General features: G+C 39.3%; 1 protein-coding gene across 1 annotated transcript in view; it reads right to left on the bottom strand.

Moving 5' to 3' along the window:
- Positions 1 to 23,962, bottom strand: part of ARP4 (actin-related protein 4) — a 41,355-nt gene extending 17,393 nt beyond the window's left edge. The window contains exons 1-13 of the mRNA XM_090014785.1: positions 23,821 to 23,962; positions 22,330 to 22,399; positions 21,312 to 21,403; positions 20,646 to 20,819; positions 20,486 to 20,559; positions 17,429 to 17,509; positions 16,204 to 16,264; positions 16,004 to 16,053; positions 15,302 to 15,356; positions 2,445 to 2,522; positions 2,312 to 2,365; positions 821 to 874; positions 673 to 733 (exon numbers count right to left, since the gene is read on the bottom strand). Coding sequence (XP_089870911.1) covers positions 673 to 733; positions 821 to 874; positions 2,312 to 2,365; positions 2,445 to 2,522; positions 15,302 to 15,356; positions 16,004 to 16,053; positions 16,204 to 16,264; positions 17,429 to 17,509; positions 20,486 to 20,559; positions 20,646 to 20,819; positions 21,312 to 21,403; positions 22,330 to 22,342 — 847 coding nt within the window. The 5' untranslated portion in view covers positions 22,343 to 22,399; positions 23,821 to 23,962. The remainder of the gene's footprint in view (positions 1 to 672; positions 734 to 820; positions 875 to 2,311; positions 2,366 to 2,444; positions 2,523 to 15,301; positions 15,357 to 16,003; positions 16,054 to 16,203; positions 16,265 to 17,428; positions 17,510 to 20,485; positions 20,560 to 20,645; positions 20,820 to 21,311; positions 21,404 to 22,329; positions 22,400 to 23,820) is intronic.
- Between the last annotated feature and the right edge of the window lie 1,439 nt (positions 23,963 to 25,401).

Below are 25,401 nucleotides of genomic sequence, written 5' to 3'. Positions count from 1 at the left end.
AAATATAATACTTGTATCATAGTTATTTTCTGTTACTCTCTTATCCATTGTACATGTGTTCATTCTTGAGGGGCACTTTTGTATTTTAGCTATGGAGCTTAAGTCAATCATTTTTGTCCTCTAGTGTAACCAAGAGGGTACGCTCTTTTATGTTGTATCGTTCTCTCCTTTTTGGCTTAATGAAGTTTTTTCTTCTCCACTTCTTGTGTTCTCTTCTCCCTCCTTCCTTTATGCATGCTAACCCTAATATGGAGAAACTAGGCGAGCAGCCTTCCATCAGCCAACATTGCTGATCTCGAAGATGGAGGTACCAAACATGAACAGCTCCTCATTGAATATACATGATATAAATGCAGGACATTCTTCCAGACCTATCTCACATGAACAGATACTTGGCAGATATATGTCTTTCATTTGATTATGGATCTATTCTGAAGAACCCATGAGTACAGACTACAGACTGTGGAAGATTCAAAACAGACTTTTAATAATATGCCACTTTTAATAATATGCCAAGTATATTCTGTTTCTTTCGTGAGCACAAGGAATGCAACACCCATAGCAAATTATACCCAAGCTAATGAACAACGGCAGAAACACTAGCTCATCCTACTTGTAAATGAAAAACAAACACTGCCTAGGAAATAGAAGGTACAGATTAGGACACCACACCATCGTAAGCAGAATCTGGTGCCCGACATACACATTCTTTGATATCACTCACAATTGCCCTCTGTGACATGCAATTAAAAGAACTCAGAGATAATAGAGAAGCAATATGGAAATCCCAGAAAAGAACACAGCACCAAAACCGAAATACCTGGCAGTAAAGCTTGTAGCTTTCTGTTGTATTCGGAAGGTCAAGGTCGACAACCTGTTAAATACCCAAAGGGGAAAAAAGAGAACAAGATAAGAACAATAAATTAAGAAAAAGAAAAAAGATCAAACATTACAATGGTATATATAGATGCTATAGATAAAAAAGAAGAAGGGCATGGGCATTCGCAGTAGGCATAAATGACAAGTAGATTGACACAAAAAATTCAAATTTATAGTATTTTAGGAGATTATTCATCCACATCTCTAATCTCAGACATCCATTTATCTACAGCCTGTTGTGAACACTTTGAACCCTTCTCCTGGTGGATTTTTCAAAAAAGAAAACTTCCCTTTATCTTCACATAGTGCAACAAATTCCTAGAGAGAATCAAATGGGATTTTATTGGCATTTAGTTGATAAAAAATATTGAACACAATCACAAGCTCCGTGAGTGTCAAGTAACTCAAATAGTTCCACCAGATGGCATATACAAGGTAAAAACACAGCTCAAATAGAATTTTCCTAAGTACCAGCATAGTGACAAAAGTTAAAAACAGCAAAATCTCGGGAGTCAAAAACTTGGGAGATTTTGAATTTTTTCATAAATCTCACATTTTTTCAAAAAAATATTGGCAATAAAAAATAAATTAAAAAATATATTTTTTATAAAAAATTATAAATAAAACACATTTTAAAATGAAAATCTCGCTATAAATATCTGCTAAAATGGTAAATATCGCGATATTTGTTACGGTTTGAAAATCTCGTGAGAAATTGCCGTTTTAAACTTTCAGGCAATTTCTCCCGATATTATCGCGAGTTTTTTATAAATCTCACGATATTTGTTACAGCGAGTACCAGTAAGATAAAGGTTGGAAAAGTAGATGGACAAGGAAACTTGTCAAAATAACAGAATAAAAGTGGTTAAAATAAAAGAATAAGAACCAATGTAACTCAAAAGAACAAAAATGCCCAAGACATATAATGTAGGCAAACAGCACAGCAAGGAAGTAAAGCCCTCCAAAACTGAAAATAATTAAGGCCAAGAAGAGATAATCAAATATACCTGTAAAAAAAGTGAGAAAAAACACAAGTATCAAAAATGTCAGAACAAGTTATGATAAGACAGGATATAAAATATATACCAAAAAGAGACATTAGATTTCCTGGCTTCCATAAGATATGGTTACAGTGTTTGAATCACAACCACAACATGATGAGGGCCATCAAATTTCAGTAGTATCTGTTCTATAAATGTCAGAACTCCGTGGTGCTAACTCATGAAAATACCAGTCATGAGCCATCACAATTTGCAAAGCATTGAAAAGTTCATGTAATGCTGCAAGTTAATACAAAATGTATTTACTTTTCCATTAATAATATTAATTAAAAGGGTGTACCAACTATTGACAATCACATTTTGCAGCATTCATCAACTAAATAAGGATCCCTTGAAGATGAACAGTAAAGAAGCACAAGCACAGGGGCAACCTGAAATTCTCCTGGTCGTACTTCCTTTCTCTTGAAAGAATACCTAGGCCTTATCTGACAACATAAGCAATAGGAAATGTTAGTCACCAGTATATAGCAGATCAAAAACCATGAAAAAGTGATTCCTGCTTACAGTGAGTCCCTTGCTTTCCAGACTTTTCATCATACAATCAGTTAAGAGTTCCCCTCCAATTGGAGAAGAAGCCACTGCCTACAAAGAAAAAACATACTTCACTATGAAAATAACACATAAGCTAGAAGTTTTGTAAATCCAACAGCTAGATGCTTTGATAAAGTCATGTCAGTTAATCTATGAACTTCAACTGCAGATTTAATTTTTGTCATCAATACTTTAACATGCATGACCAGCATTAATCTGGATTTTTTTTACAGGAATCACAAGAAGATGCACCCAGTCTTCAAGCAATTGGTCAGGAAATGGCAGTGATCAATCGCACTATTGCAAAATGTCAGCATATTCTGATATGTTTATGAGACCATTTAAATACCAAAGGACAAAGGCGAACAAATATTTAAATGTTCAATACCGATTTTAGTATCTAAAAAATAATGCTAACGATTAGGTAGGATCCACATACAGAAGATGCACAAGGACAAGTTTCAGGTGCTTTCGTTCTCTCTAACCTATACCCCCATTACAAACAAGTTTGAAACAGTATTGCATCATCAAACAGTCACTGTCAAGATAAACATACTATATCAACAAATCTAGAATTAATTTCGCAATTTGTCTTTGCATACCCTCTACAAAATTGAAGATCCAGCACAATTTTTGTGGGCAACATCCAAAAAAAATTCAACATAAGGCACACACATGATAAAATGCCTACTACACAGCTTATTTGAGTTGGTTGGTGGTGTTTAATGAGCTTGTTATGAATTTCAAGCCTCCAAGCTCACTAAGACTGAGTTTTTAACAATTAGAACTGGCATTCTGATTGTTCCCTTGCGACTTACAGTGTACAGTTGCGCTAGAGTCTGTTTTGCTTTTGTTGAGTCTGATGTAAGCTGCTCGGTTCAGTGAATCAATACCCCGAAGGGGCAGCCCGTATACTTGAACTGTAATAGCCTGCGGGCAAAATTGTGAATGAATTAAATGCGTTGAGCTTTCTTTTGTTCACCCTCGTTGTGATTGCTTCTTGTGATTGCAACTTCTCTCCCTCTATTCTCTCTTGCTCTCTTGCACTCTGATCATAAGCTTCCGCGACCGGCAAGCGAGCTGACGAGTAGGCTTGCGGCGGTAAGGAAGGACCGTCGCGCCGCGCTGGCCCATTGAAGGAAATAGGCCCGTGACAAGTGATACCAGAGCCCGTTCTCGTGCTGGGGAAGGGACTCCGGAGTCGGTGTCGACAGACACGCCGACAGGCTGCGATTTGTGAGCAAGACATCGTGGCGCCTTATCAACACTTGCGCAACACCAGAGGCAAGGCAGTTGCCGAAGCTGAGGAGATGGGTTCACCTCGGGGCCAAGAAGAGTTGGATGCAACTGTTAACAAGTTGGTGGAAGATGTGACTTCGCATGATGAAGCGATTTCACGCGCATGTGAATCATTCAATGGATTGAATGATGTGTTGGCGAGCCTGCAAGAGCAGGTGAACTTACTAATGGGGCAGGTCACTTCGTTGACGACTACAGTGACCGATCTTGAGTTGAGGAACCGTACGTTGCAGCGGACGGTGACCCTGAATGGCGGAAATGGTGAGAGACCATCAAGGATTGATGTACCTAGACCCGCAAAATTCAATGGTTCTCGCCACAGCAAGGCCATTGAGAACTTCTTGTTCCAAGTAAAAGACTACTTGGATATCCAAAATGTGACCCTTGAAGATCTGAGGATCAAGGCTGCAGCGGCCTTACTTGATGGTGATGTTATCGCTTGGTGGAGGCGGAAGCGCAATGACATGGAGAGGGGTCAATGTGTGATAGACACCTTTGACGACTTCAAAGTAGAGTTGCGCAACTACTTCATGCCAAGAAATGCGCAGAGACAGGCTTACCGGATGGTTCGTGAACTCAAACATACTGGTTCGTTGCAAGACTATGTCCGAACGTTCCAGAAGCTTATGCCGGAGATACCTAACATGCCAGAAGACGACATGCTCAACTGGTTCATTGTGGGACTTCAACCATGGGCACAGTCCGAAGTGGAAAGGAGCAACCCCCGTATTTTGGAAGATGCATATGTGGCGGCGGAGCGCTTAGTTGATACTCAGCGCAAACCTTTCACTCCATCAACCAAAGTTGGGAAGAAGCCTGACCACAGAGGCAAGAAGGATGAGCAGCGCAACAATAAAGGTGAGGCGTCGACACGCCATCAATCCGAAAAGAAACAGAACTACACAAAGCATAACAACAGCAACAAGGGTGCGGTTGTGACATGTTGGTTCTGTGGTGATAGACATATCGCCCGGCAATGCCCAAAGCGTCTTGTAAAGGACGACGGGCAAGCCAATGCTGCACAGGAAGAATGCAGCGATACTGAAGGCAGTGACACTGAGACCATGCAACCGAGGATGGGCGTCATGCGATCGATTAACGCAGCTAGAAGTTGCGCAGCTAAGAACATGCAGGTCAGTAAGGAACTTATGTACGTAAAAGTCATTATGAATGGAAAGTCTACTTCGGCAATGGTAGACTCCGGGGTCACACACAACTTTGTCTCGCGGGAAGAGGCAGAGCGGTTGGGCTTGAAAACTGGGCCAAAGCAGAGGACTATCAAAACAGTAAACTCTGAGGCCAAGCCCATTCTTGGTGAAGCAAGAGATGTGGCTACTCAAGTGGGGAGTTGGGTCGGCAAAGCCAACTTCTCTGTGGTGCCCCTGGACGATTTCAAGGTGATTCTGGGTATGGAGTTTCTGCGAAGCCAGAATGTGATGATGCTGCCAAAGTTTAACACGTTGACGATCATGGGATCAGACCTGTCCCACACAGTGCAGTGCCTTACGCAGAAAGGCAAGTCTTCAGTGTTATCAGCAATGCAACTGAAGAAGGGTGTCAAGCATGGGGAGCAGACATTCTTAGTTGCAGTGCGTGCAGATGAAGGGAAGGTAGAAGCAGCAGTGCCGCCGACCCTAGCCCCTCTATTGGAGGAGTTTCGGGGGGTGATGCCTCCGGAATTGCCAAAGCGTCTTCCGCCAAGACGCGAGGTCGACCACAAGATTGAGTTGACCCCGGGAGCAAAGCCTCCCGCAATGGTTCCATACCGTATGGGGCCAGCAGAGTTGAAGGAGCTGCACAGGCAGCTAGACGAGATGTTGGACGCAGGCATTGTTCGTCCATCAAAAGCCCCATTTAGTGCCCCGGTCCTTTTTCAGATGAAACATGATGGCTCTAAACGGTTATGTGTGGATTACCGGGCCTTGAACAAGGTCACGGTGAAGAACAAGTACCCATTGCCATTGATAGCAGACTTGTTCGATCAGCTAGGCAGTGCCCGTATCTTTTCCAAGCTAGATCTGCGATCGGGTTACTGGCAGGTGAGGATTGCTGAAGGTGATGAGCCGAAAACAACTTGTGTCACCCGCTATGGTGCTTACGAATTTCTAGTAATGCCATTCGGGTTGACAAATGCTCCAGCCACGTTCACGACTTTAATGAACCAGATTTTCTACCCTTACTTAGACAAGTTTGTGTTAGTCTATCTGGATGATATCGTGATCTACAGCAGTAACATAGAGGAACATGTCGGGCACTTGCAAACAGTGTTTCAGGTGCTGAAGGAGAATGACCTCTGTGTTAAACGAGAGAAGTGTCTCTTCGGGCAGGAGGAGATCAGCTTCCTTGGCCACGTTGTGGGGCGTGGTGTGCTGCGTATGGATGGGCAGAAGATAAGGGTCATCCAGGAATGGGTTCCGTCAAGTAAAGTGCCAGAATTGCGGTCATTCCTCGGCTTGGCAAATTATTATCGGCGTTTCATCGAAGGTTATTCCCTCATTGCTGCGCCCCTCACAGATTTGTTGAAGAAGAATCGGGTATGGCTCTGGACAGGAGCGTGCCAAGATGCCTTCGAGGGCTTGAACAAAGCCTTAGTGAGAGAGCCAGTGCTGCGACTGCTTGATCATTCGAGACCCTTCGAAGTCCACACTGATGCCTCAGACTTTGCCATTGGCGGAGTTATTATGCAAGACGGGCATCCGATCGCATATGAGAGTCGTAAGCTGAAGGATGCAGAGAGGCGGTACACAGTGCACGAACGTGAGATGACCGTCATTGTGTATTGCCTCAGGACCTGGCGGCACTACCTTTTGGGTGCCGAGTTCGTCGTCAAGACGGACAATGTGGCCACGAGCTATTTTCAGACGCAAAAGAAGCTGACGCCCAAGCAAGCTCGATGGCAGATGTTTTTGGCTGAGTTCGACTTTGCCTTAGAGTACAAGGTTGGAAAAACCAATGTTGTGGCGGATGCTTTGAGCCGTAGGGCTGAATTAGCTGCTGCGCGCGCAGAGCCTTCTGAAGTGCATTTGGAGGGTGCATTGCTGAGCCGCATCCGCGAGGGTACACAGCAGGATCCGACCGCACAACACCTTGTTTCTCTGGCGCAGGCAGGGAAGACTCGACGATTTTGGCTACAGGATGGCCTCCTTGTAACAAAAGGAGGACGCATCTTTGTACCACGGTGGGGAAGTCTTCGCCGAGAGCTACTCAAGGAGTGCCATGATACACTATAGGCCGGCCATCCTGGTCAGGAGCGGACCTTAGCACTCCTTGAGCGCGGCTACTATTGGCCGCAGATGAGAGACGATGTTGAGGGGTATGTGCGGACATGCCTCATCTGCCAGCAAGATAAGGGGACAAACCAGAAGGTTGCCGGTCTCCTTGAGCCTCTACCAATTCCAGAACGTCCTTGGGAAAGCATCTCTATGGACTTCATTGTTAGTCTGCCAAAGGTAGAGGGCCTCAGTTCTATTTTAGTCGTGGTGGATCGTTTCTCAAAGTATGCCACCTTCATCTCAGCTTCCAAGGAGTGCCCTGCAGAGAAGACTGCAGAGTTGTTCGTAAAGCATGTGGTGAAGCACTGGGGCATACCAAAGAGCATTGTGAGCGATCGCGATGCTCGTTTCACGGGCAAGTTCTGGCGTGAAGTATTTCGGTTACTTGGCTCTGATTTGCTGTTTTCAACAAGCTTTCATCCGCAGACAGATGGGCAGACAGAGCGCATCAACGGGATACTGGAGCAGTACCTTAGGCACTTTGTTAGTGCCAATCAGAAAAATTGGGTGAAGCTCCTTGATGTGGCACAGTTTTGTTATAATTTGCAGAAGAGCGAATCTTCAGGTCACAGCCCGTTTGAGATAGCCACGGAGCAGCAGCCACTGACCCCACACACTCTTGCCTCATAAGAAAAGGGAAGGCCATCCTTCGCCTATCAGTTTGTTCGCGACTGGCACGAGCAGAATGAGTTGGCGAAGGCATTCTTACACAAAGCGGCGAAGAGAATGAAGAAGTGGGCGGACAAACACCGTCGGCCCGCAGGGTTCCAGGTTGGGGACCAAGTGTTGGTGAAGTTATATCCTGGTCGCACAGGCATCTTCCGCAGGCGGCACCGCGGACTACTCAGAAAGTATGAGGGACCCTTCACCATCACAAAGAAGGTGGGCAAGCCGGCATATAAGCTGGAGTTGCCCCCAGACTTCAAGGTGCACCCGGTGTTCCACGTGTGCAACCTCAAGCAGTTCCATCCAGATGATGGAGACCCGGAACGCAATGTGCCGCAACGCGCTCCCATCATGCAGAGGGCCCCGGCAGCACAACGGGCCGAGAAGCACCTCAGTCAGATCCTTCGCCACAAGGTCAACTACTTGGGGCAAGCGAAGAAATACTTGGTGCAGTGGGAAGAAACAGCGGAACCAACGTGGGAGCCTGCATTTCGAATGAACAGCCGCTACCCGGCTGAAGTCAGGGCTTACCACGAAACAGATGGCGCCGAGGACGGCGCATGATTTGAAGGGGGGAGCATGTTCCCTTGCGACTTACAGTGTACAGTTGCGCTAGAGTCTGTTTTGCTTTTGTTGAGTCTGATGTAAGCTGCCCGGTTCAAGTGAATCAATACCCCGAAGGGGCAGCCCGTATACTTGAACTGTAATAGCCTGCGGGCAAAATTGTGAATGAATTAAATGCGTTGAGCTTTCTTTTGTTCACCCTCGTTGTGATTGCTTCTTGTGATTGCAATTTCTCTCCCTCTATTCTCTCTTGCTCTCTTGCACTCTGATCATAAGCTTCCGCGACCGGCAAGCGAGCTGACGAGTAGGCTTGCGGCGGTAAGGAAGGACCGTCGCGCCGCGCTGGCCCATTGAAGGAAATAGGCCCGTGACACTGATGTTCTTGGAGATAAGTAGGTCAAACAAATTACAACATAACCAGAAAAGATAACTGGCTGCCTTGTTACAAACAGAAAAGTGCACCCCAAGTAAAGTGCTTACTCCATCACTTGTTCTTTCAGTTGGTTGGTGGTATTTAATGAGCTGATTATGAATTGCAAGCCTCCAACAGAGTGCCATTCCACAGTTTAAGAACCTTGTGCAGGAAGACATCATCTTGGATCTTTCAAGTGCCTGAGTTGGGAACTCTCATCAGGGAAATGTGACCCTTTTATGTTAGATTAATTAAGCAGATCCCTAGATAATTTACATGTAAGAACCTGCACCTCTCTTGCATTTCCTAATTCCTATGTTGCACTTTTTACAATAATATCCTTTTTATCTACCTCCCACTAACCACATCCAACCCAACTCCGATAAAATGAAAAGGACATAGACATGTATAAATAAAAGTGAAAAATCCTTAACCTGATATATTTTCAGACACTTGTCCAAAGAGAGTATCTTTCCTATTATCAAAGTTCAACCTTGAAAACCTTAAACAAGGAAGTTACAATACACATCCAACATAATTCTTCATTGACACCTAACATAATCACAGAAAGAGGGCCTTTCAGCATAGCCACAGGAAAGGCTAGAACAAAAATTGCAAATATTTGCTAAAACCCCTTAAGATCAATCCTATCTACATTGCCCATGTTTTAGTACAAAAACACCTAAAACAATATGAGAAGCAAAAGCAGCAGTATCAGCAGTTGCCGACACCAATCAAATACAGCTAAAGTGAAATGTGGAAGCATATCCAGGGTAAAAAACCGTGCAATGAAGAGGCCCATGTCATAGTTGAATTCAAAGAAATACACCAATATGAACATGTGAGAACAAAGCCAATATGATAATGGGTTAAGGATTTTAACACCAAAAACCATGTACATGTTAAAATGTATCTCCATAATCTGTGTTGTAAGTATAAATATATATACTTATATACATAGAGATACGTATACATATAATTATTATATGTATACGTATCTCCATATATATAAATATATATATTTATATTCATTTCTTTATTTCTTTCTTTTTTACCCAAAAAGGGTATTCTTGTAATTTCTTATTTTGCGCATATTCCAATTTGGAATATGATGTAATTTTCAATATTTTTTTTTGTATTTCTTTTTTTTTCATAAAAGGTGCATTGGGGGTCCCCCAATAGAGTCGTTGGGGGGGGGGGGGGGGCCAACGGTCACAAATGTGACCGTTGGGGGCTCCCCAACGACTCCTTTGGGAGCGCCCCCTTTGCACCTCCCTCTTCTTGTATAAATAGGGGTGTTTCCCCCTTGTATTCCCTAAGCTTGAGAGTCTCAAGCATTTCCTTTCTTTTATGAAATACATGCATTATTGCATGTTTATTATTTATACGTTTGTTGCGTAATTTGTTCAAGTCTTGTGAGAGTGCTTTCGTGCACTTCTTTTATAAAGTGTTTATGCTTGTATGTGTATTGTCTCTTCATAGACAATTTTACATGGTATCAAAGCAAGGTTGGTGATAGAAGATCGTGGGACTCCTTTCTTTTCGAGTGCCTCGAAAAGCATGCCTTCAATTTTTTGGAGATTGAAGTGGTGGATCTTGCTTCTCAAATATTTTAGAAGGATCTTGCGCAAGCTAGAATTTGAAATATTGTGTTGGTACGCCCTTTCTCCCTTCCTCTTTACTTCATAATGGGCGAAAAAGAGTCCCATTTTACTATTGGTTTCAAATTAAATGGGTCCAACTATCATGTTTGGGCCGGAAACATGGAGGCTCACATAAAAGGGAAAGGGCTATGGGGTTATGTGCAAGGCACAATTCCGGAACCGGAACCCAAAATAACGGAGGTAAACGGAAGTGAAATCAAGATTCTTGAAGGAGAAGAAAGGATCAAAGCCCTTGAAGATTATTCTAAGAAGCACGATGAGTGGAAAATGAAGAATTTCAAGATTCTTTCTTGGTTCTTTTCATCCGTTGAAACTAAGATTAATGCCAACATTATTAAATTCAAGAAGGCATCGGAAGCTTGGCATTATCTTGAGAAAATGTATACATCAAGGTACCTATCCCACAAGTACTATCTTCAAAAGAAGGCGATCTCCCTTTCTCAAGGCGAAATGACTATTAGGGAGTATTATGCCGACCTTTCCTCCATTTGGGATGAGTTTGCCATGCTTGAACCAAAATGGAGTGAAGAGACAATTGAACTCCGTCACAAGCAACTTGAAGAAGATCGGTTCTTCAATTTTTTGAATGGGCTAAGGCCCGAATTTGAGCAAATAAGGTCATCTCTTCTATCCTCTTTTACTCCTCCTTCTCTTGAAGATGTACTCACCAAATTAAGTGGTGAGGAGACTCGTATGAGTTTATGTAAACAAGGATCAAATGTTCTTGTGGTTCCTTGTAATTATGAAGAAAACAATGAGGTCAATGCCGTATCAAGACCCGGAAACAATGTAAAGACCTATCGTCCTCCTCATTTTAGACCCCAAAGTCAAGGTGAAAATGGTGGGCAAAGAGGAAAAAGGGACTATAGTAAAGTTGTTTGTCATTTTTGTAAAGAACTGGGGCATTTCAAACCCATATGTCCCAAATGGAAAAAGTTTCTCGCAATGGCTACCAGCGGTGCACCACAAAAGGAGGAGGCATCATCAAGTGAGTCACTCTCTTTAAATCAAATAGTGGAAGCCCTTCAACCCCTCCTCAAGGGAGCTACCTCAGGTGCCGCCGTGTCTACCTCTTCTTCCCCAGGTAAAGTCTCTTGGCTTTTGGACTCCGGTGCATCTTTTCATATGTCCCCAAACATGTTTTCGCTTTCCGATTTCTCAAAAAATGTTTCTCCATCTTTTGTTTCCACTGCGGATGGAACTTCTCTTGAAATTAAAGGAATAGGTAATTTTGAAACTCAAGACTTTTTTATTCCAAAAATTAGATTTATACATAAACTAAACTTAAACCTTCTTTTTGTTTCTCAACTCTCGAACCATGGTTGCGATATTAAATTCTCTTGTGATAAATGTTTAATTCAGGATCGCCGGTCCGGGAAATTGATTGGGGAAGGCTTTAGAAAAGGAGACTTATATTATATGAAATCTCTTCAAGTTTCGAAATTTTTTTGTAATGTTGCCCGAAACAAAGATATAAATATGTGGCACAGAAGACTTGGTCATCCTAATATCACCAAGTTGTCTTATTTACATTTTGCAAAAGACCTATGTAAAAGCTTCTTTTCTTGTAATGATTGTATTCTCAGAAAAATGCAAAGTTTACCTTTTAAGCAAAGAACTATGTTCTCTTCTAAAACTTTCGAAATTGTTCATTCAGATGTTTGGGGACCCGCACCTGTTGCTTCAAAAGGAGGCTTCTCTTATTATGTCATTTTTGTGGATGATTTTTCCATATATCCGTGGATCTATTTTCTTAAATTCAAACATGAAGTTTTTTCGTGTTTTAAAACTTTCCATTCAATGATCAAGAATCAATTCAATAGCAATATAAAGATTTTTAGAAATGACTCTGGAGGAGAATATCTCTCCAATCAATTTAAAGTATACCTTGAGGATCACGGAATCGTTCACCAAAGGTCTTGTCCCAAAACTCCTCAACAGAATGGGTTGGCCGAAAGAAAACATAAAAACATCATTGAGACCACTAGGACCCTTCTTATTTCTCAAAACATTCCTAAAAAATTTTGGGCAGAAGCAGCTTTTGCTTCTGTTTATCTGATAAATCGCTTACCATCTAGGATATTAGGAAAAATATCCCCTTTTGAGATATTATATAAGCTTGAACCTGATTATAATAGGTTACGAGTTTTTGGGTGTAAGTGTTTTATACTTACGGATAAGAATGACAAGCTCTCTCCCAAGGCAATACCTTGTGTCTTTCTTGGGTACTCCGAAACTCAAAAGGGGTTTCGTTGTTATGATCTCCGGGATGATAAGTTATATGTTTCTAGAAATGTAACTTTTTTAGAAAATGAAAGTGGTTTTGAAAAAAATGTTTCTCAACAAGAAAATTTTGATTATTCCTTCCTATTTGACTTATTGTCTAGCAATGATGATATATCTAGTGATGATGATGTATCATCAAATCATGATTAGGAAAATGATGGTGATGTTAGTGAACATAACTCACATAATGAACAAGAAAGTAGAGTTTCAAGTGACCCAATAACCTACTCGCGTAGAAACCAAGGCACCTTTAGAAGTGCTATTGACCAATATAGTAAACTTGTTCCTTCTCTAGATCATCGAAGATCTGAGAAGAATAGGAGACCTCCAACTCGTTTTGTCTCTTTTGATTCTTTCTCACCCCGATATAGGGCTTGTCTTAGTGTCATTCATTCTTATTTTGAACCAAGAAATTTTGAAGCTAAAAAATGTATAGAATGGCAGGAAGCTATGCAAAATGAACTTAATGCTCTCAAAAGGGCTGAAACTTGGGATTTTCAAACCCTACCTATAGGAAAGAAAACTATAGGTTGTCGATGGGTTTTTAAGGTTAAAACTAAGTACGACGGATCTTTGGAAAGGTATAAAGCTCGCTTAGTCGCTAAAGGGTATGGACAAGAGTATGGAATTGATTATGAAGAAACGTTTGCTCCTGTAGCCCGAATGGTTACAGTTAGATGTCTTATTACTATTGCATCTATTAAAAATTGGAACATTTTTTAAATAGATGTGAAAAATGCTTTTTTAAATGGTGATCTTAACGAAGAAGTATATATGGATGCCCCACCAGGCATGAAGATTCCTAAAGATAAAGTTCTTCGCCTTCGAAAGGCCCTCTATGGTTTGAAACAGGCCCGCAAAGCCTGGTATGACAGGTTTACCAGTGTAATGCTGGAAAATGGTTTTTCCTCATGCTATACTGACTGCTTTATTTACTAGAAAATCTAATGCAGGGATTGTGATACTTTTGCTCTATGTTGATGACATGCTCATCACAGGTGACGATGTTCAAGGAGTCAAGGGTATCCGTCTTGACTTCAAAATTTGAGATGTCAGACTTGGGTTTTCTGACATATTTTCTTGGAATTGAGGTTGCTTATTCGCAACGTGGTTATTTCCTATCTCAGTCTAAACTTGCTTGTGAGATTATTGACATATCAGGGATTTCTGATGACAAAGTATGCGAAACTCCTGAAGTTGTGGGAGCAAAAATGAAGATTGACGATGGTGTTCCCTTAACCGATCTTACTCCTTACCGGCAGTTGGTAGGGTCTTTAATGTATCTTAGCATTACTCGACCTGATTTGTCACATGTTATACACATCGCCAGTCAATTTCAGCACGCTCCCACAACCGTTCATATGAGTGTTGTTCTTCGCATCATCAGATACTTGAAGGGCACAGTAAATAAGGGAGTATTTCTATCTTCTTCTTATTATTTAAAATTACTTGCTTATACTGACTAAGATTGGGGAGGTGACCCTGGTAACCGTCACTCCACCACTGGTTTTTGTGTTTTCTTAGGTGAGTCTTTGATTTCATGGCGATGTAAAAAGCAACAGAAGGTCTCTCTGTCATCCACTGAAGCCGAATATAGAGCCATGGCATCCACCACCATGGAAATTGTATGGATTCGGCGCCTTTTGGAAGATATGGGAATATTTATCAGAGAACCAACAAAGTTGTGTTGTGACAATAAAAGTGCAATTTATATTGCCAAGAATCACACCTTTCACGAGCAAACAAAGCATATAGAAATGGACTGCCATTATGTCAGAGAAGAATACTTGAAGAAGGTCATTGATCTACCATACGTGACGTCTGAGTATCAACTCGCAGACTTCTTCACTAAAGCACTATGTTCGCCCAGATTTCATTTCCTTCTTAACAAACTTGCGGTTATCACACCGTAAGTTTGAGGGGGGGTGTTAAAATGTATCTCCATAATCTGTGTTGTAAGTATAAATATATATACTTATATACATAGAGATACGTATACATATAATTATTATATGTATACGTATCTCCATATATATAAATATATATATTTATATTCATTTCTTTATTTCTTTCTTTTTTTACCCAAAAAGGGTATTCTTGTAATTTCTTATTTTACGCATATTCCAATTTGGAATATGTTGTAATTTTCAATATTCTTTTTTGTATTTCTTTTTTTTTTCATAAAAGGTGCATTGGGGGTCCCCCAATAGAGTCGTTGGGGGGGGGGGGGGGGGCAACGGTCACAAATGTGACCGTTGGGGGCTCCCCAACGACTCCTTTGGGAGCCCCCCTTTGCACCTCCCTCTTCTTGTATAAATAGGGGTGTTTCCCCCTTGTATTCCCTAAGCTTGAGAGTCTCAAGCATTTCCTTTCTTTTATGAAATACATGCATTATTGCATGTTTATTATTTATACGCTTGTTGCGTAATTTGTTCAAGTGTTGTGAGAGTGCTTTCGTGCACTTCTTTTATAAAGTGTTTATGCTTGTATGCGTATTGTCTCTTCATAGACAATTTTACATTACAGTACATGGAATAATTCTCACATTACCAAAGTGGTCAAAAGCAGCCTAGTTAATTGACATATGAGTGAAAAAATATTTCATGATATCTAAAACTATAAAACAAAATATAATCAGCTGAACACCGTTTTGCAATTTCTTGATACCTTTTGAAGAACATAGCCATCACTCACAGGAGTCACCATTGTAGAGCCACCACCACTAGTTACAAACAAGCAGAACAGCTTTTGTTAGCAATGATGAAGATAGACATTTGTAGCAAACAACATCCAACCAATGCAAGTTTTCAAGGGGCATGTTATCAACTTAAAATAAAAAAATAGTAAGCAACAGCCAATTACATGACATACTGCTTTGAGTTAAAAGAGGCTTATGAGCAGGGGGGAAGTCTTCCATATATTTGTTTTCATCAATCAGAAAATTATACTGTTAAACCTACGACATGTGATCTATATCTCACAAAGTAGAAACAGAGAACTAAAAAAATGGAATAAGTGTATTCAAGAGGAACTAGATCATTAGTGCACATACATCTCATGTTTAACAAATTGATCAAACTACAAAAGAAACTCCAAATTACCAAACTTACCAATATACAATCATGCAAGGAAATATCTTACCACCACATAAATCTGAAATAGGGGAAATGCACCAAAAAAAAAGAGGAACACTGCAACATTTTAAAATGACATGGAAATCCTTAATTTAAAATCTCAAAGGCAGATGATGGTGCTGTAGATCATGAAGGATCACACTATTAGCAAGATTATGTCCATTAAACACCAAGGACAATCAAAAGACATACCAAAAAGGGAAATAGTAGTAAAAACAAGAACAACAAGCCTCACCCATCAACAACCAAAGCAGTAGCACGTCCAGAAGCAAAGGATGTAAGAACCTAACAATACAAAGAGAGAAAAAAATAAGACTCAAGCATGATACACCAACCACGACTATCTTAACCAATAAAGCAACAAGAAATATATGAAAATGGATAAAAATTACAACTCTACAAACTTTTTCACAGAAAAAAGGATTTGGGGCATACAGCATTTTTGGCGAGGAACAAAGCAGGAACCTTGTATTTCTCAAACATAAGTTCTGCAGCCCTGAAACACAAGTCCTAAGAATAAATGATATGATAAAACAATTGAAATCCCGATTATGATCAATAAAAGTGCATGAAGCCAAATCAAATTCCCAATAGAGGGAAATAAATTAACTAGCACAGAGTTTGAGACAATCAGCAGACAATAAAATGAACAAGAAATCGGAATTTCTTTTTTCCTTTTCTTTCCTAATAAAGAGGTGTTGCAAACTGCAAAAGCCAATTGCCTCTTGTTACCAAAGATAGCCCAACCAAGATGATATTTTAGGTTTAGATAAGCATTTTAGCCAAATAATTCATGCCACTTTGGTTAGAAGATCATGATGAAATTTTAATAAGATAATGCAATCTTGTAAACTCTAAAAAAGAATAGCAAGTGATGACCAAAACATTCCCACTTTTCACAAGGCATGTGCTCTCCTCCTACCAAAGAAACTGACTCTGCTTAGCAAAGACATTAAAAAAACAAGTACACAAAGACATGGTCATGTGGAACCTTGTTTCAGCACTTATTAAAATCCCAGCTTCCCAGGAATCAGTTTACTGCCAAGGATATCAAATTTGTGAATGACTTGGTTCATAACATAAACAAACAAATGAAATGCATGAAGACCACAAACTATCTTATAATCCAACCAACAGAGCTTACTGGGGTGGATTATTTAAATTTGGCATGTCAATAGCATAGATGCAGGTTATCATATATGAGCTCAATCATGTTTGATTCCTTAGTGCATTTTGAATGAATTTTTTTTCTTAAGATGCCTTGACTGAAAAAATAAAACATCCTGTAGAACATTAAAAAAAAAAAGTTATTAGAAACGCTATGTAAGCATTGGAAACACATTTGATGGGAACCAGTTGCAAAATGTGAATGGCATGCTTCAGAAATGTTTGGGAAATGCACAAAAAATTGGGGAAGTGTGTTTCCCAACTTATGGAGAACATTTTTCCCGTGTAGAGAGAAACAAGTTTCCCATCCTGTGGGAAACAACTTCCCCCTTATAGTGGGAGAAGAGTTTCCCCACATAGGGGGGAAGCGTATATAATAGATATAAACTTCATTTGACAAATAAGAACCATATAAGAGGAGAGAGTAAAGAACTGAAAGTTATGAAGATAATAATGAATTCATCAGCTAATATAGTTCAAAAGAACTGGCTACCTCTCCCGGTGTTGTTGTGTATTAGAAGAAGGTTCTGCAAGTAGCATAGGATGCTCTTTGGGATCGATCAACAAGCGCTCCCTACCAAAACATAAGAACAGAAAGTCAATAAGTGGACAAAAGCAGCAACAAAAGCAACCTGTCATGAGCTGAACAAATAATAATCAAATAAAACAAGCATATAAATTCTTATCCCCAATAGCCAGCAAGGCCAACTCACCTATCTGAGCACAATGCCTGGCATTCACACGAAAAGATGTAGTTAAGATGTTTGAGTAATCTACCGACTTACAGAAATATATTATGATAAAACAAAGGAAAGTGTGTTTCATATAAGACGAGGTTAAACAAAAGTTAACACACAAAAGGCTTGTTTCAATAGCAAGCTTTCTGAAAACCAGCTAATCCAGCAATGGCTATGGTCTAATCCAACCACTATCAACTCGACAAGCACTAAAAGAACAGTTACTGACTCAAATGATATCAATTAAAGTTGGCATAAGAGTTCAATAAAGAGTCTACCAAACCAGGACAATGGATGAGATAAGCTGTTTTTCTAATAAAAACATCATCTTGAAAGGCAGCAATGCTTCCCTTCATAAAAGGCTCCAGTGGCCTCTCTTTTGCTCAATTCTTTGGCAATGAAAGCCCGGCTGAAGGCTCCTTCCATTCGGCAAATTGGTCTATGATTTCATCTCAGAAGGATAGGCATTTCTATCATTTGGTAGATCCAAATCCATGGCCTATTCCGGGTTCACTCAGAGCTTTGGCATTAAAATTTCTCAGCTGGGCCCAAGATTTTTTTGCATTCAAGAAAAAATGATTTCCATGGCGAAGAGCAATCATTTCAAAATCACATTATTGCAATATATTTAAAATATTGGCAAGCATACATACATCACAATATTATTACTATACGTAAAGTGTTTTCTATGTTTTCTAATTTCTCTGTATTTAAATGATGAGATCTCGCCATCCTTTCAGCGATATACAGAAAATCCTGTAATGTACCAAAAATTTGTCACCAAGACCTATACATGTCACTATGGTTCCATTTAAGCAAAGACAAGAGTTAGAGAGTCATGGGAAATGAACCAGAGACATTACAAAAGGAGCATATGAATAAAACCACATGCAAAACAAAACAAAACCAACGTAAGAAACAACTGCATAAATGAACTCATGAAAAGTTAGAAGCAAACCAAGCTGTCCAAGTGCCCCATGTCCATAATATTACTGTACCCTCTCACTGAAGAAATAGACTTACCATGATGAGAAAAGAGAATATAACCAACAGTGAGAATGGGTTTTGGTTTGTTAAGCATGACATCTTTCTTTATAAGTGAAATATACCCAAGTATTAAGACAGATAGTCCTACAATGACCTATTGATAGTCTAAAGTTTCCCAACAAAAAGTGCAGAGCAACAGAAACCATGCAGCTCAAAAACATTAAAGCTTTGCACCACTTTCGGTGGTGATTCTATCAAAGTCAATAGGTCAACTATGTGATTCCTATGTATGTCTGCATCGACAAGTTGCTGCTGGGTTCACACACTGCATTTATATCCATTACTTTTCAATATACGTGTACTTTTCTTGTTTGCTCAGATTACTGGGAGTCCATGCAAATATAGGACACTGTTTTACACATTTGGTTGCTCTCAATTCAAGTTCGTGGAGCTTGACTTTCTTTTGAGTGTCAAGCTTGAAAGCTTCCCTCATGAATCTGTTCCCTAAGATAAGATAAGGCAGTAACTAAACTGAACTTAAATCGAATTTCAGCAACTCAACTTGTTTACAGGCTCTGTACATCTAAACTTCAAATAAAAAATAGCAACAAAGTAGAAAAAATAGATAGAGAAAGAGAGAGTAATAGAAAGCTAATAGAGTAGCAAATATGTCTGTGCAACTGTTTATCTTAGAGTCTTCAATTTCCGTGTGTAAGGAATGCCTTTTAGTTTTTAAAGGTCATATACAATAGCCCTCTTGCACTAGCATAATCATGATCTAGTCATCAACTAACGCTATGTCATTTCTTCTTGCTTGCCTCTAAGTCTTCTAAATAAACTTCAGATGACAACCTAATCCTGTACTAGTGAAAATCCAAGGTTTTATCCATGAAACTCATGACAATTAAAAGAAAAAGAAAAAGAATAAAAGCAAAAGCAAGTCTACTGTCTATATAATCATTTAGGTGCCTAAATAGAGAGGACCATACAGAGTCAAAGAAGTACAACTCAGCTCTCCTTACAAGTTGCAGTATTTGTGGATGTGTTTTAGAGAGCACTGAATGTCCAAGTTAACATTGTTATGTTACAACAACAACGATGACGATGATAACAACTATGATAGATGATAACAACTACGATAGCAATAATAACAACAACAGTAGCAAGTGTTACTTGCACCAAACGAAAAAAACATGGCATTGAGCCTAGACCTCAATGTCTTTCATTCAAACATCCTTCTGCTTAATGTCATGGTCTATGCAAGAAGAATCTCATTCCTTCACATCAGAAATCTGAATAGAGAGGCATATTCATCACCATCTCATGGTGCTTTTGCTAGATACAAGGACAAGGTGGAATTAACATTAGTGTGGGCTCATATCCAATGCTCAACATTCAGTCCCATACATCGGCATTATAAATTACCAAGAACTTGTGAAAGGAAAAGGATATGAAGAAACTTGTCGGCAGGCTCTTCTATAATGTTGATATAATGACTTTTTCAATTCCTTTGCACCATTATCTTATGATCATTGTATGGGTTGTTTGATATTAGAGCAAGGATTATGTAAAGTGAAATAATAGCGATTTGAAGTGGATAGTTCCATGATACATAATGTCTTTTAAGACAAAATTGCAAACACACTCTAACAACAAGTCACAATACATTGCTGCTCAACAGTTCTAGCCTAGGGATCATCCTTTTTTCTTTACAGATCCTCCTAAACAAACTAGCTCCCATGCACGAGTCAATTGTAGCAGGACCCACATTATGATCAAGAAAAGAAAAGAATTCAACAAAATAGTAATAGCATGATATAAGGCACCTGAAAGCATGATCCCATATGTGGTCAACAATGTCCCAGTCTACAACAACGCCATCCTTTATAGGTGAAATGACCTGAACAAGAACTTCAAATACTAGAACATCATTAACTTTCATAATCTTCATAAAATGAAACTAATGAAACAAACTTCTAAACAAACCTCCATATGGTCCCGACGGTATCCCAAAGATTGAGATCCAACGTAAAGAATACGCTTTTTCTTAGATTTATCAGAATCTGATGGTTTGGAACCATTTTTTGAATCTGAGAGAGATTCTGAGTCCTCAGGCTTAACAAAATCAGATGCTCCTGTATTTTCAATGCAACCAACAACCTTTGACAAAAAAGGTAAGCAATTAGAATGGACAAGGCATATGTATTACTCTGTCAACTGTTCAGATAAGAAGTTACAGAAAAACACAACAAGATGAAGAAACAGCAGTACTAGTCACAAAAGTGTCACCATAAAAGAGACACTTCACAAGGGAACTGGAAACTCTAAATCGGTCATGCACGCCATCTAATAAATAAGAGACGAAGAGAATTTTTGGCAATTGAAGCTATGAACAGTGTAACCATCATAAATCAGAAAAGTCTTCAGAAATATGTGTCTCTGTATGAGAGAGAGAGAAAGACAGAGCAACACAGTAAAGGAAAAAAGCATATTCAAAAGTAACAAAGGGAGCATATTATAGATGGAATTTCATTGCCATGTTTAAGTTGTTGCACTTGATGTTGTCACTCCATTGCTTTTCCTAGAAGAGGAGGGGTGCATTTGAAGGGAAAGGGATAGGGACGTGACCACAATTTGGAGTAAGAAACTTACTGATGGAAATACTGCCTTTGGAGCATCTTCCCCAGCATATCCAGCTTTGCATGTGTAAGAACCCAGATCAAGGACAATGGCAGAGACTTCATCTACAAAAAAGAAAAATAAATATAATGAGAAAGATTCAGCAAGAGAAATGTCAGAATGCTAAAACTAACAAAAATTCTAGCATGTGCATTACACAATTGAGAAAAATGATGCATTATTTGGATATTCATGAAATGAGTGTATGACAATCTAGCATAATTTACCTGCAAACATGATTGAAATATAGAATAAAAGCTAAAAAACTTTAATTTATCTCTGTAACACTGTTCATTCAATTCAAAAGGGATATTTCTGCAGAAAATCAAATAAACCTTTTGTTGCACAAGAAATAACATAGTGGAAATTTGTTTGTATCATTTGCGATGTTAATAAGCATCAAAGATCCTGGAGGATAACATAAAAAAAACATATGATAGAGTCAAGGATTGGCAGAGAGGACATGAATAACCTATGATACACTCAAAACAGTCGATATTGAACACTTAAAGTGATTATATATCCCTTAAAGGTAAGGAATATTTGGAAGTCATGGCTTCATCTTGCATGGAATTCACCATAATACAAAGTTCAGTAGATCCTAGTCCAAAAGAGATCATGTGAATCAGGGGTGTCCTTAGTCTAGCAGTTGTTCCTGCTAAACCCTGATGGTTATCTTATAGCAAGTGAATTGGGATGACTTATAAATATATGAAATAAATATATTTAAATGATTATAGGAGCATGTAAAGAAACCACAGTGAATGAAAGCTTGCATCATTGTTGTTTCTTTTCCTGAATGACTTGGCATTGTCTAAGCTCCAACACTGTTAGAAGAAAATATGAACTTACAAATGTGTGAAATGAAGGTAAAAAAAAAAAACTTTCGGTCAGTATATTGACTAAGCAAATGACATCCTTTGATCACTATAGTGATAAATAGCATGCCACAAGTAGAAAATGAAAAGTTTGGCAGAATAACTATACTCACCACCACCATACATTGTTGTCAAACTTGAAACTAAGCCAGTGCAGGGAAAACCCCAAAAACTCCAAGCTATCTGAAAAAACAGAAAGAGCTAATCACGCATTTGGCCCAAAACATAAACTAAATCTAACATAGGACCTACAGGTCATTTAGTGCTAAAACAGAACCTACATCCAAACTAACAAAACAAGCAGAAAAATTTGACATTGACCTCAAGTGACATCTTAACAGAAGCTACTTTCCAAAATTTGTGGCACCATTATTCAACATTTGCTATTCAGACCTTTAGAATTTTAGCATTTCAGAAGCGATATTCAAAAGACTAAGCACACTCAGTAACGTGAACTGGGTTCCGTTTCCCAAAAATACTCCCAGTATTATGCTTGATTTCCAAGGTCCGATCAGCGTGCATCTTGTTCATCTGATAACACCCACTATCCAAGTTCAAGGACAATGTGAATAGCTCCCATCTCTTCATGTTTGAAACCAAAATTGGGGGAAAATAACATAAACTTCTCAACATATTAATTTTATTTATGATTCATCCAGCTTTCCACGAAAAAGACCAGCACACATTTAATACAAAATCCTGTCAAGGCAGTCGATTCCTTCTCTTTGTAGAATAGACGAAATTCTAAAAAATGGGCAGTGCATTTGTTGTTTACCTTCTCTTCTGCTCGCTCATTTTTGTTTCATAACATCCCAAACAAATTCAAGTTCCACCTATAGGATAAGTGATCACAAACCTTATGATAGATTGTTGCGACTGACATAATTTACGGATTCTAGACTACCCGGTTTTCTTTTATCAGTGCCACTGCTTCAACTAATGTGTAAAGGGAAGAGGGATGTTAACTATCTTACAAATGCAAGGTAACGAAACTAAACTCAATGGAGAAATCCAAGTAAGGTTGCTAAACTTCGCATAGTTATAAAGAATATTCACAGTTTTTTACAAAACTGATAAAATCAAGCAAAACGGGGTTATATTCGTCCATGAAACAACGTTGTAGAGCAACAAGCGCAACATATGACGACAATTTTAAAAGCCACCCTCCACCCCAACCCAGAAAAGAAGAGAAGAAGAGAAGGGGGGTGAGGGGAAGGGAAGGGAGAGGGGTATTGCGATGTACCCAGTTATTCACAAAAGGAGGATAAGTTGGGAACTACCATTATACTCCAAAATTCAAACTCCCAACTTATCCCGTTTTTCTGGGCAAGAAGGTAAAACCAAGAAACCGCCTTAAGGAAGAAGAAACAACTATTACTTGGAGTTTTCGTTTCTTTTAGACAAGTGCTGAAACACCACTCAGTCTCTGAGCCGCCGCCTCTGCATTGATCGATATAAGCCACCAAACTATCGAATCAAAGTTTCAGCATGCTTCCTGTGCTAGTGCACACCTTCATTCTCGTGTTCCTCCGTGTGTGTGGAGAGAGAGAGAGAGAGGCAGAAAAAGTAAGTTCACTTGCAGAGAGAGAGAGAGAGAGAAATACCTGCTAGAGACGTAGCTCGACGCCTGAGAGTGATGCCGGCGACAAATGCAACCCGAGTTGCAGCGACGAGAGCTCGAACACGAAACCGAAGGGGGGAGGGCACGACTTCACCAAGTTAGGTTTATTCTCACGGTCTATGTGAGAGAGGGTGTCGTGGTAAGCAGGTTATATGTTCCCCCTCCGGAACCCGCAGGTGCGTGTTGTGGGTTTCGTTTTCTCGTGTGAGTCGTATCACTTAGTATTGGAGTTTGGTTTGTTTGCAAAGACTTAAAAGTATTTTTTTCTGTCATTAGTGTCATGAAATGATATTTTAATTAAAGATAAAAATGTTTTCCCGTTAAAAGAAAAAAAAAGTTAAAATCATCATTATTTTTGCCCTAAGAAGTAAACGATTCTGCTTTAACAGGAGCTCCTCGCAATATGTCTTCATAAACGTTCTCTTACCCTTTAACGATGCACCATCTGCTGTAATAGGAGCTCTTTTTGATGATGCAGCATTTGACATCGTCTACTACCGCATGATCACCCTTTGTCATCGTCTGCTGCCATCGGAGCACCCATTTTCATCATCTATTACTGTCGGAGCACCCCTTTTCATTGTCTACTGTCGTCGAAGCAAAGTCGGAGCACCGTTGCCACCATTTGTTGTATCTACTTTCTAGGTGTTTCTCCTCCACTGTCGGATTAACAAAACTTGTGTCCTTTCGGTGAGTTTTGTATAAGGTTTCGTTATGTAAACAAATCGATTTTCATTATGTAAATCTGAATGATAAATCTTACAACTTGTTATACTATTTATGCTAAATAACACTTATTTTCATACTGAAACAAATCGATTTGTACCTATCAACCTTCTGGGAGTCAAAAAGCAGTTAGCACGATTTGTTCTTATGAAGGCCAAACATTACAACGATATATACTTATGAAAGCTAAATTTCTACAATGATTTGTAAGTTTGAATTTAACAATGATTTATACATTTAATGCAGTAGCAATTTGTTTGATGTAGCAATGATTTATACGTTTCAAGCAGTAGCGATTTAGCTGATTTATGATTCATGATTTATATATTTAAAGCAACCATGATTTATACATTTAATGCAGTAGCAATTTATGATTTACAACGATATGTACTTATGAAAGGTTCGATTTTTACAATGATTTGTTGTTAAATTTATGTGTTATGTAGGTTAGCAATGGCTACAATTCGTAAGACAGGAAAGCCTTCGTCGTTTGAGGGGATGACTCTTGGAGAAATCATCTGTCAATCTGATATATATGAGGGTTATGTAAAGTACCAAAATATAATGAACATTGACCATGAAAAAGACAAGAATAAATTGTTGGATATTTATTATGCGGAGTCTGATCCATCAGATATTGAAGATGAAAAGCAAACGAAAAAAGATAAAGAAGAATTAAGGATGAAAAAGAAGAAGAAGGATGACGAAGAGAAGAAAAAGCAAAGGAAAAGGAGGAAGAGAATGAAAACTATGTGCACTTATGAGGCAAAAAGATTTCTTCATGCCGACCATGCAAAATTAAATCTACATGAACATCATTCTTCATGTTATCTGTCAT

The sequence above is a fragment of the Nuphar pumila genome, chromosome 7, assembly GCF_984573655.1.
Source record: "Nuphar pumila chromosome 7, dmNupPumi1.hap1.1, whole genome shotgun sequence".
In the NCBI taxonomy this organism is placed as follows: Eukaryota; Viridiplantae; Streptophyta; class Magnoliopsida; order Nymphaeales; family Nymphaeaceae; genus Nuphar; species Nuphar pumila.
This window is presented reverse-complemented; position numbering and strand designations above follow the sequence as displayed.